General features: G+C 33.8%; 1 protein-coding gene across 2 annotated transcripts in view; it reads left to right on the forward strand.

The window, feature by feature from the left end:
* The window catches only part of raly (RALY heterogeneous nuclear ribonucleoprotein), a 216564-nt gene that overhangs the window by 167342 nt on the left and 36423 nt on the right, over positions 1-12799 (forward strand). For both annotated transcript variants that reach the window (XM_059329979.1, XM_059329980.1), the window contains exon 5: positions 5302-5349. In XM_059329979.1, the coding sequence (XP_059185962.1) occupies positions 5302-5349 (48 nt within the window). The remainder of the gene's footprint in view (positions 1-5301; positions 5350-12799) is intronic.

Below are 12799 nucleotides of genomic sequence, written 5' to 3' on the forward strand. Positions count from 1 at the left end.
TATCGGAAGTGCCTTTTGTTTAGATCAGCCATTCTCAACCTTGGGGTTGGGACCCCAGTTGGGGTCGTGAGATGATTTCTGGGGGTCTCCAAATCATTTTGGAAGTCAGCTCTGTCTCCACTGTGTTAAAGTGTTCATGTGTTAATGTGTTTTAGTCTTTTTAGTCATTTTGTGTCTTTTTTGATCATTTTGTGGTCAATTTGTGTCTTTTTTGGTCATTTTGTTTCTTTTTTGTGTCATTTTGTGTCTTTTTTTTGTCATTTTGTGTCTTTTTTTGGTCATTTTGTTTCCTTTTTTGGTCATTTTGTGTCTTTTTTAGTCATTTTGTGTCTTTTTTTATCACTTTGTGGTCAATTTGTGTCTTTTTTGGTAATTTTGTTTCTTTTTTGGGTCATTTTGTGTCTTTTTTCGGTCATTTTGTTTCTTTTTTGGGTCATTTTGTGTATTTTTTGGTCATTTTGTTTCCTTTTTTTGGTCATTTTGTGTCTTTTGGTCATTTTGTGTCTTTTTGGTCATTTTGTTTCTTTTTTTGATCATTTTGTGGTCAATTTGTGTCTTTTTTGGTAATTTTGTGTCTTTTTTTTGTCATTTTGTTTCTTTTTTGGGTCATTTTGTGTCTTTTTTGGTCATTTTGTTTCCTTTTTTGGTCATTTTGTGGCTTTTTTAGTCATTTTGTGTCTTTTTGAGCATTTTGTGGTCAATTTGTGTCTTTTTTGGTCATTTTGTGTCTTTTTTTGGGTCATTTTGTGTCTTTTTTTGGTCATTTTGTTTCTTTTTTGGGTCATTTTGTGTATTTTTTGGTCATTTTGTTTCCTTTTTTTGGTCATTTTGTGTCTTTTGGTCATTTTGTGTCTTTTTGGTCATTTTGTTTCTTTTTTGGGTCATTTTGTGTATTTTTTGGTCATTTTGTTTCCTTTTTTTGGTCATTTTGTGTCTTTTGGTCATTTTGTGTCTTTTTGGTCATTTTGTTTCTTTTTTTGATCATTTTGTGGTCAATTTGTGTCTTTTTTGGTAATTTTGTGTCTTTTTTTTGTCATTTTGTTTCTTTTTTGGGTCATTTTGTGTCTTTTTTGGTCATTTTGTTTCCTTTTTTGGTCATTTTGTGGCTTTTTTAGTCATTTTGTGTCTTTTTGAGCATTTTGTGGTCAATTTGTGTCTTTTGTGGTCATTTTGTGTCTTTTTGTGGTCATTTTGTTTCTTTTTTGGGTGATCTGAACTGTGCGTGTGAGATTGTGTTCAGTGAGTGGGGGTCGTGGACAACATGCATGTTAAATTGGGGGTCGCGACTCAAAAAGGTTGAGAACTACTGCTTTAGATCACCGTATGCAGCAGATTTCCTCCTGAAAACGTCTAAACGCGGAATAAAAAGTGAAGACTTGACGCCACTTCAGGTCTTCTGTTCAGACCGTCATCATGTAAACGGAGCCTGAGTTCTCTGAAAGACCAACAAGAGAATATTACACTAACCCACAATTGTGTTGACCACAAAAACAAGCCGAGGTGCTCCTGTAGGAGATCTAAAGCGCTTTAATTGAAAAGGGCCGAGGCTTTAAAACCTCCTACGCTGGATAAGAACACCCTGAGGAGGAGCAGGCCCAGACCTGGAGGTGTTTATGGACCACAGCACCCTAAAGAAGCTTCTATTATTACAGACTTTTACTCTACTATTTAACTTTTTATTGTCGTATTTATGACTTTTCTTGAGACACTTTTGTTTGTTTGTCGTAATCACTTTCAGACTTTTTCTTTCCCTTGAAACTTATTGTTTCAATCATCCTGTGATTGTTACAAAACTGTTCCAACAAACTATTTAAAAAAAAAAAAGCTGACTATGAAAGTTATTTGAAACATTGAAAACAATATCAGTACTACTAAGTTTTAAATATAATAATATATGATAAAAAGAAGTGACTCGCTGTTGTGTACTACTGTAATTATTAATATTAATAATATACTATTTCTTAAATCTAAAAGGTGGCAGACAACATATTAAAACAGTGACTATGCAACACATTTTACTATAATAACCTAAAACAACAACTCAAAAAGAATATTTAAGCAGGTCCATGCATTTTTTAAAGCTCTATTGATCTGAGGGGCAGAAAGACATAACATACAACATAATCTCTACTTTATATCACATCATCATATGGAATCTTTAACCAGCAGTTGTTTATTTAAAGGCTCCATGTTGTAAAAGGTGTGATCCAAGTCTACGTGTTATATGAATACTGGGAAAGTATCAAAATCTTCAATACACGAAGGTTGTGATGTCACAACTATATTATATATCCGTGGTAACCGCAGCAACAGCACCGTTGCAGTCACTCCCAGACTGGGAAGACGAAAAAAGAAAAAAAAAAGTCAGAATTTGTAGTAGAGTAGGACATCTTCTTGCAGCCAGCAATTAAACATAACATTTTGGGTAACACTTAACAATAATCAACTAAATGATGTTTATAGATGGTTTATAGGTCAATTATTAACCATTTACAAAGTGCTATACATATTTAATCTTTAAATGTTTTAAACCAATTTCTTAAAGGTATATGAATCATTTCAAAATCATTAACATACTAAATATGGTGTTAAAAATGTTAAAATGAGTGCAACTAAAACAATTAATTAACTATTAATCATAATTTAATTGTTTGTTAATGGTAAAGTAACTATAAGCTTGGTTTAAAAAACACACATGTCACAGCCACAAGAGAGTAAAATCCCTTCTGAACCCAGTGCACAACAAGACTTCTGAGTCTTTGAGCGGATTAATGATATAACAGAATTTTGTTATATTTTTTTTTGCGTTCATGACATACGTGCTCTTACCTAGTGCGTGCTCACAACCCTGAAATCTGTCAGTAAACAAACGATAAATCATTGTCTATAATTCCCGTTCTGCTGCCAACTCTCTGTGTCTCTGTCATATTTTCATATTTCTGTCTCTTCTTCTCTCTGTCTCTTGTTTCTTTTTTGGGTCATTTTGTGTCTTTTTTTGGTCATTTTGTGTCTTTTTTTAGTCATTTTGTGTCTTTTTTTTGATAATTTTGTGGTCAATTTGTGTCTTTTTTGGACATTTTGTTTCCTTTTTTGGTCATTTTGTGTCTTTTTTTGGTCATTTTGTGTCTTTTTTTGGTCATTTTGTATCTTTTTTTGGTCATTTTGTGTCTTTTTTGGTCATTTTGTTTCTTTTTTTGCTCATTTTGTGTCTTGTTTTTATCATTTTGAAGTCAATTTGTGTCTTTTTTGGTCATTTTGTTTCCTTTTTTTGCTCATTTTGTCTTTTTAGTCATTTTGTGTCTTTTTTGGTCATTTTGTGTCTTTTCTGGTCAATTTGTGTATTTTTTTGGTCATTTTGTGTCTTCTTTTTTGGTCATTTTGTGTCTTTTTTTTTGTCATTTTGTGTCTTTTCTGGTCAATTTGTGTCTTTTTTTGGTCATTTTGTGTCTTTTCTGATCATTTTGTGAAAAACACACATGTCATGGCCACAAGAGAGTAAAATCCCTTCTGAACCCAGAACACATATCATTAATCCGCTCAAAGACTCAGAAGTCTTGTTGTGCTTTGGGATGCACTAACAGAATTTTGTTATATTTTTTTTGCGTTCATGACATACGTGCTTTTACCTAGTGCGTGCTCACAACCGTGAAATCTGTCAGTAAACAAACGATAAATCATTGTCTATAATTCCCGTTCTGCTGCCAACTCTCTGTGTCTCTGTCATATTTTCATATTTCTGTCTCTTCTTCCTGTCTCCTGAGACGAGATAAAGTATGGTGTATGATTTTGTGTCTTTTTTGGTCATTTTGTGTCTTTTTTTGGTAATTTCGTGTCTTTTTTTAGTCATTTTGTGTCTTTTTGGTCATTTTGTTTCTTTTTTGGGTCATTTTGTGTCTTTTTTTTGTCATTTTGTGTCTTTTTTGGTAATTTTCTGTCTTTTTTTTATCATTTTGTGGTCAATTTGTGTCTTTTTTGGTCATTTTGTGTCTTTTTTATCATTTTGTGGTCAATTTGTGTCTGTTTTGGTCATTTTGTTTCCTTTTTTTGATCATTTTGTGGTCAATTTGTGTCTTTTTTGGTAATTTTGTGTCTTTTTTTGGTAATTTTGTGTCTTTTTTTAGTCATTTTGTGTCTTTTTGGTCATTTTGTTTCTTTTTTGGGTCATTTTGTGTCTTTTTTTGGTCATTTTGTGTCTTTTTTGGTCATTTTCTGTCTTTTTTTTATCATTTTGTGGTCAATTCGTGTCTTTTTTGGTCATTTTGTGTCTTTTTTATCATTTTGTGGTCAATTTGTGTCTTTTTTTGGTAATTTTGTTTCCTTTTTTGATCATTTTGTGGTCAATTTGTGTCTTTTTTGGTCATTTTGTGTCTTTTTTTGGTAATTTTGTGTCTTTTTTAGTCATTTTGTGTCTTTTTGGTAATTTTGTTTCTTTTTGGGTCATTTTGTGTCTTTTTTTTATCATTTTGTGGTCAATTTGTGTCTTTTTTGGTCATTTTGTTTCCTTTTTTGATCATTTTGTGGTCAATTTGTGTCTTTTTTGGTAATTTTGTGTCTTTTTTTGGTAATTTTGTGTCTTTTTTAGTCATTTTGTGTCTTTTTGGTAATTTTGTGTCTTTTTTGGGTAATTTTGTGTCTTTTTATGGTCATTTTGTGTCTTTTTTTGGTCATTTTGTGTCTTTTTTTTGGTCATTTTGTGTCTTTTTTTTGGTCATTTTGTGTCTTTTCTGGTCAATTTGTGTCTTTTTTTGGTCATTTTGTGTCTTTTCTGGTCATTTTGTGAAAAACACACATGTCATGGCCACAAGAGAGTAAAATCCCTTCTGAACCCAGAACACATATCATTAATCCGCTCAAAGACTCAGAAGTCTTGTTGTGCTTTGGGATGCACTAACAGAATTTTGTTATATTTTTTTTGCGTTCATGACATACGTGCTCTTACCTAGTGCGTGCTCACAACCGTGAAATCTGTCAGTAAACAAACGATAAATCATTGTCTATAATTCCCGTTCTGCTGCCAACTCTCTCTGTCTCTGTCATATTTTCATATTTCTGTCTCTTCTTCCTGTCTCCTGAGACGAGATAAAGTATGCTGCAGTGTCTTCGTCTTACCGCAAAGTTTAAAATTTCCCTTTTTTCTTGCTTTTTGATATGCATATGCATCTGTAAACTGCATTTAAACCCCAACGAGCTTTTGTTCCCATGTGTTGTCTTCTTTAAATGTGGTTTCATGCTGACGTCATCAGCCGTCTCTGTGCATTTATTTAGTGGATTAACTACAAACCATTCTGCTTTTTCCTCCAGCGGCTACGAGTTCGACTACGACTACTACAGAGAAGACTTCTATGACAGGTGAGGGTTGGCCTGGTTCACACATGGCCTGCTGGCTCGGCTGTTTATAGGCTTCAGCTGCAGGTTCACATGTATATCTCTCTCAGCCCCGTGCTGAGTGGATGCAATTATGTTAAAAGGAGCAACATGGTCCTAACAGAGGTTTTTTTATGGTTTATATTCAGCAATAACTAATAACATGATTGCTTAGAGCAGCTATTCTCAACCTTGGGGTCACGAGATGATTTCTGGGGGTCAACAAATCATTTTGGAAGTCAGCTCTGTCTCCACTGTGTTAAAGTGTTCATGTGTTTTAGTCTTTTTGGTCATTAAATGTCTTTGGTCATTTTGTGGGGTTTTTTAGTCATTGTGTGTCTTTTTTGGTCATTTTGTGACTTTTTTTGGTCATTCTGTGTCTTTTTTGGTCATTTTGTGTCTTTTTTAGATCATTTTGTGGTCAATTTGTGTCTTTTTTGGTAAATTTGTGTCATTTTGTGGTCAATTTGAGTCCTTTTTTGCTTAATTTTATGCAATTTTTGGGTAATTTTGTGTCTTTTTTTGTCATTTTGTGTCTTTTTTTTATCATTTTGTGTCATTTTGTGGTCAATTTGACTCTTTTTTGGGTATTTTTGTGTCTTTTCTGACAAATCCCAAAGTAGTCTCTGGCTTGAAGCTGACTGTTACACACTCATGAGTGTTTAACGGCTCACTGACACAAAATAACTCGAAAGTAGTAGTTGTGTGTGTATGTGTGTGTGTGTGTGTGTCAGGTAACTTTTTTGGGATTTTGGGCATTTTGCTGAAAGAACTGATGTTGTCTTTTTGGTATAACAGCCTTGAATCTGACTTTTAACTAAAAAAAATAGCTTCCTCCACACTTAACTGGAAGCTAGAGATGTTTGGGAACTGATCTGAAAACTCAAATGTGAATAAGTTCAGGCTTTAAACAAACAAGAGATGGAAAAAATGATCAAAATCGCTTTGAAGAACTGTCAGTCTGTTCTAAAACAATCCAAAGAAACAGATTTGATGAAAAATAACTAGTCTGGCCTGACCGGAACACCTTAGTGATGACTGTGGACCAGACCTGACCCCCATCATCACTGTTGGATCAAATCCCTGCAGACCGGTTCAACGTCTGGTGAAAAACCTGAAACCAGAGTAGTGGAGGCTGGTGTACCAGCAGGTTATTACTCATCAATTCAAACAGCACTATGGGTCAAATATCTGCGTGTCTGCATACTTTTGACCATGTAATGATGGAAAAAGAGAGCGCTGGAGAAGGACAGAGGGTCTGTGTGTGTGTGTGTTCTTGTACTTCCTACATAGTGAGGACCAGAACACGTTTTTAACCAACAGAGTGACGACATTTTTGCAAAGTGAGGACATTTTGGCCAGTCCTCACTTCTTTAAAGCCTTTTTTTTTTTTAGATTTCAGACTTTGTTTTAAGGGTTAAAGGTTACATGATAATGATAATTAACTGAAACTGTATTGTGTGGTTACAAAACTAACTAAAATTATAGTGAAAATGTCCTTCGTTTTTGTCTTTGTCAACTTTTTTCATACATAATGAAGATGGATCAGACAAAGGAAATAAAGGCAAAATTTACTGTGACCTCTTTTAATCTCCCACCCAACAAATACCCCATTACAAAACACTACAACTAATAAATATATAATAATAAACTAAACTAAAACTAAAGCATTTCAAAAAAATAAATACTAAACTAAAACTAGCAAACTCACTCTAAAAACTCATTAAAACTAACTGAATTTGAAAACAAAAACTCACAACAAAATTAAAAAACTAATGAAAAATTAAAAACTAATATAACCTTGCATAGGAATTCACTGAGGGTCCTCACAAAGATAGAAGTACAAGAATGTGTGTGTGTGTGTGTGTGTGTGTGTGTGTGTGTGTGTGTCAGGTAAATGATTTTGGCCATTTGCTGAAAATTGTTTCCTTTTTTTGGTCATTTTGTGTCTTTTTTGGTAAATTTGTGTCTTTTTGTGGTCATTTTTTTTGTCATTTTGTGGTCAATTTGAGTCCTTTTTTGTTTAATTTTATGTCATTTTTTGGTCATTTTGTGTCTTTGCGTGCATGCGTGTGTCAGGTAAATGATTTGGCCATTTGCTGAAATAACTGATGTTGACTTCTTCTTGGTATAACGGTCTTGAATCTGACTTTTAACTAAAAAAAAAAAATAGCTTCATCCACAATTAACTGGAAGCTCGAGATGTTTTGTAACTGATCTGAAAACTCAAATGTGAATAAGTTCTGCAGACCAGTTCAACATCTGGTGGAAAAACCTGAAACCAGAGTAGTGAGCAGATTATTACTCATCAATTCAAACAGAAGACACATAAAACACATCATTTTGACCATGTAATGATGGAAAAAGAGAGCGCTGGAGAAGGACAGAGGGTGTGTGTGTGTGTGTGTGTGTGTGTGTGTGTTTGTTCTTGTACTTCCTACATAGTGAGGACCTGGACACGCTTTTTAACCAACAGAGTGAGGACATTTTCACAAAGTGAGGACATTTCGGCCGGTCCTCATTTCTTTAAAGGCTTTTTTGAGATTTCAGACTTTGTTTTAAGGGTCAAAGGTTACATGATAATGATAATTAACTGAAACTGTATTGTGTGGTTTTCAAAACTAACTAAAATTATAGTGAAAATGTCCTTCGTTTTCGTCTTTGTCAACTTTTTTTCATACATAATGAAGATGGATCAGACAAAGGAAATAAAGGCAAAATTTACTGTGACCTCTTTTAATCTCCCACCCAACAAATACCCCATTACAAAACACTAAAACTAATAAAAACTAAACTAAAACTAAAGCATTTTCAAAAAATTAAAAATAAACTAAAACTAGCAAACTCACTCTAAAAACTAATTAAAACTAACTGAATTTGGAAACCAAAATTGACAACGAAATTAAAACTAAAACTAATGAAAAATCCAAAACTATTATAACCTTGCAAGGGAATTCACTGTTACAATGAGGGTCCTCACAAAGACAGAAGTACATGAATGTGTGTGTGTGTGTGTGTGTGTGTGTGTGTGTGAGAGCGTGTGTTCTTGTACTTCCTACATAGTGAGGACCGGAACAAGTTTTTAACCAACAGAGTGAGGACATTTTGGACATTTCCTCACTTCTTTAAAGGCTTTTTTGAGATTTCAGACTTTGTTTTAAGGGTTAAACGTTACATTGGTTATATTGTTATATTTGTGGTTACAAAACTAACTAAAATTATAGTGAAAATGTCTTTCGTTTTCGTCTTTGTCAACTTTTTTCATACATAATGAAGATGGATCAGACAAAGGAAATAAAGGCAAAATTTACTGTGACCTCTTTTAATCTCCCACCCAACAAATACCCCATTACAAAAAACTACAACTAATAAAAACTAAACTAAAACTAAAGCATTTTCCAAAAACTAAAAACTAAACTAAAACTAGCAAACTCACTCTAAAACTAATTAAAACAAACTGAATTTGAAAACAAAAATTGACAACGAAATTAAAACTAAAACTAATAAAAGATATGGTAACACTTTACAATAACCATCTAAATGATGTTTATAGATGGTTTATAAACCATCTTATAAACCATCTAAATTATTAACCATTTACAAAGTGTATATAACATATTTAATCTTTAAATGTTTTCAACCAATTTCTTAAAAGTATATGAATAATTTCAAAATCATTAACATACTTAATATGGTGTTAAAATGTTATAATAAGTGCAACTAAAACTATAAATAAACAATGAATTATAATTTAATTGTTTGTTAATGGTAAAGTAGCTATAAGCTTGCATTAATATACCTAATCATTTTGCCATTCATAAATGATTTAGTTAGTTAAACATTAATAAATTCTGTATTTACCATTCTAAATGGTCTATATACGGTTTATAAATGATGATTAAACATTAATAAACTATCTGTTAACCATTTATAAATGATGGTTATTGTAAAGTGTTACCAAAGATTCAAAACTATTCTAACCTTGCTAGGGAATTCACTGTTCCAATGAGGGTCCTCACAAAGATAGAAGTACAAGAATGTGTGTGTGTGTGTGTGTGTGTGTGTTTGTGCGGGCTGCGTCAGGTAAATGATTTCAGGCATTTGCTGAAATACCTGATGCTGTTTTCTCCTTTCCGATGACAGCCTTGAAGGATTCGAGGAGTCTTTATTGTCATTTCGTGTTACATGGGCTTGGATCTGAAAACTCTGACGTGAATAAGTCCAGGTTTTAAACAAACAAATAGGGGCGGGAGGGGAGGAAAAAAAAGATAAAAATCGCTTCAAAGAACTGTCAGACCTGTCAAACCACATTTGACCCGATCAGAGGGAGAGAGCACCCGTGCTGGCTGAAGAGGCTCGAGGAATGATGCAAAGCACGCTTGGATCCACTTAGGTGTTTAGATATGTTGACAGGCAGATGTGAAGACAAAGCCCAAGTGCACTAAATATAATTTGGACCCAGCTCGGCTCAAATGCTCTGCCTGTTCGGAGTTACTGGGAACCAGGTGGACCTTTGAACACCTCTGCTTGAAGCAAAGCAGATGTCTCAACTGATAAAGGCCATATTTATAACCATGATTGATACGAGCGCTGTGGAGAAGATCAAATTCATACCACAGCGGGCTAGTAAGAGATCATGTTTGTAGCCGCAACAGCTAGCAGATGAGGGTTTGATGGTGAAACAACAGGAAGGTTTAACCCTTTGATCAAGTTGATCCCTTTCATCATCCTTTGACAAGTTAATGCCAGTCATATCCCGTGGCTATTCCAACATACAAAGTGATTATGTACATTCACTGAGTGAATATTTAGAAAATAAAACATATATTTCTCGCTAGAAATGTGATCAAAATCCATTTTTATGCAGAAACTAAGTCAAAATATTGATTTTTTTCACTAAAAATGAGAGAACTGTCCGCCATGTTTTTTGTTCTGATCGCCAGGACCTTGAAAGTCACGTGACTTGGAACAAACCAATAGGAACAAATATCCATGGAATAGCCACGGGATATGACTGTCATTAACTTGCATTGTAGCGAAATCCGTGTCAGTTTCACGGAAATTTGAGTGAATCCGTGGCTATTCCACGGATTTTGAGTTAAGCGAAATCCGTGGCTATTTCACGGATTTCTGTGAGACCAGGTTGGCATTGGGGTTACCCAGAAATTAGAAATCAATATAACCGCAGTGCTTTTATTTTGAAAAAGATAGCAAACATTAGCATTAAGACAACACATATAGCCGCGAATATATATGACGGAAGAAAATAAACTTTAACAAACCTTGTTCCTGTCAGCCAGCCACTATAGAAGCCTTTTAGATACTTTATATCAACTTTATATGAATTACTACGTACTCGTTATTATTTACCGTTCGTTTTTTCATTTAACCGTTCTACCGGTTATTTCCTGTCCCTACCTTTCAAAATGAAAGCACCCGTTTCACACTGGACGGCACCTTTTCAAAATAAAAGCATCACAACATTGTTAAACACTTTGAAAATTTACAAACATGAAAAACAAGCTATATAATACAAAAACACCAATAGGAAGCTTACTAAAGGTCATTTACAGTTGTGTTTAAAATAAATGGAATAGTGATATAGTGATTGGAGTATTTTCTACTATTTACTGCCATATTTGATTTACTCCACATTAACAGTCTCATCATAACATGTTTTACTATCAGTAGCAGCTCAAAACCAGATAATTTACTGTATTTTATAAAGCGATTACATTAATATTGAGCAGAATTTAGTTCAGAATTTTGGTCCGGCCCCTGCAACCTTCGTGGTGTTGGTCATGTGGCCCATTGGGAAAATTAATTGCCCACCCCTGGTCTAAAGTGACCCGACAGAGTTTTTATGTTCTATATCTTTGCAATAAATCGTTTTCATCATTTAAAATTCCAGGTTTTCCTCAATTAGTTTGTTTTTGATCATCATACATCCTAATTTTATGTTTTCCTTTATTCATTTTTTAATAAAATCCGTTTTTGTGTCACTACTCTTCTAATGCACAACATGGGTCAAAAATGACCCATGTCCATTTTTTAGCTAAGTAGCTTGTTAAGCTAACAATTAAACTAACTTCTTGACTAAGTATTTAGGTAAGTAGCTTGCTAGGCTAAATACTTAGCTAAGTTCTTGGATAAGTATTTAGCTAAGTAGCTTGCTAAGCTAACTACTTAGCTAACTCTATTTAGCTAAGTAGCTTGCTAAGCTAACTACTTAGCTAACTTCTTGGCTAAGTAGTTAGCATAGCAAGCTACTAAGTAGTTAGCATAGCAAGCTACTTAGCCAAGTAGTTAGGTAAAAACACAAAAACTGTTTTTCTTCATAAAGTATGAGAGGCAAAATGGAAATAATGATCTGTTGTGATCGAAAAGAAGATATTTTAAGAATACTTGGAATATGCACAACATGGGTCAAAAATGACCCATATCCATTTTTTTTAGCTAAGTAGCTTGCTAAGCTAACTACTTAGCTAACTTCTCGGCTAAGTAGTTAGTTTAGCGAGCTACTTAGCCAAGTAGTTAGCTATGTAATTTGTTGTTTTTTGAATTTGTTGTTTTTTAAATTGTCTTTTAAAAAGCAATGAATCTATTTATTTTAGTGTTTATTTCCTGTTTTATTTATTGTATTGTCTCTTGTTCTGTTTGTTTATGTGCAGCACTTAATTGAGGCTGTGGTTGTTTTGAAGTGCTTTACAAATAAAGTTGAGTTGAGTTGAGATGTAATAACACAAAAACTGTTTTTCTTTATAAAGTATGAGAGGCAAAATGGAAATTATGATCTGTTGTTATCAAAAACAAGATATTTAAAGAATACTTGGAATATTCAATCATAAAATAAGTTGATATCAAAAGATAGAGCACAGAAACACACAGCAGCATTAAATAACATGAAGGGAATGAATGTGGGTCATTTTGGACCATGTTTGAGCATCAAAGGGTTAACAGTGTCTTTCATCATGATGGATTTTTTTTAATCAGATTGTAGACAAAGTTTTCCAACCACAGGATTATCTTCCCTGGGGGGTTTCCTCTCTCCCTGTGCTCTACCTGTGTGAGCAACATCTGGCCAGATTCAGTCCGTTCACATAGACCTCTGCTGTCATTTCACAGTGTGGTAACTATTACTGTCCTGCCAAGGGTAGGTGAAAGTCATCATCAAAGCCAACACAAGATGGGGTAAGAAAAAAACCTGCAGCTCTGCAAATCATTGGAGCCAGTTACGAGTTTTCCCTCAGTAACTTCAGAATTATTGCTTATTAGTAGTCAGGAAGGAAGTTGTTGTATATGAGTAACGATCTCAATATGCTTCATAACGGTGGTTCTCAACCTTTTTTCAGTGAAATACAATATAAAAACAAAGCAACAACTCAAAAACAGAGCACAGTGCCATCAGTGTCTGATTTATTATGAGTATTATTAT

This window comes from Centropristis striata, chromosome 3 (genome assembly GCF_030273125.1).
Source record: "Centropristis striata isolate RG_2023a ecotype Rhode Island chromosome 3, C.striata_1.0, whole genome shotgun sequence".
Classification (NCBI taxonomy): domain Eukaryota; kingdom Metazoa; phylum Chordata; class Actinopteri; order Perciformes; family Serranidae; genus Centropristis; species Centropristis striata.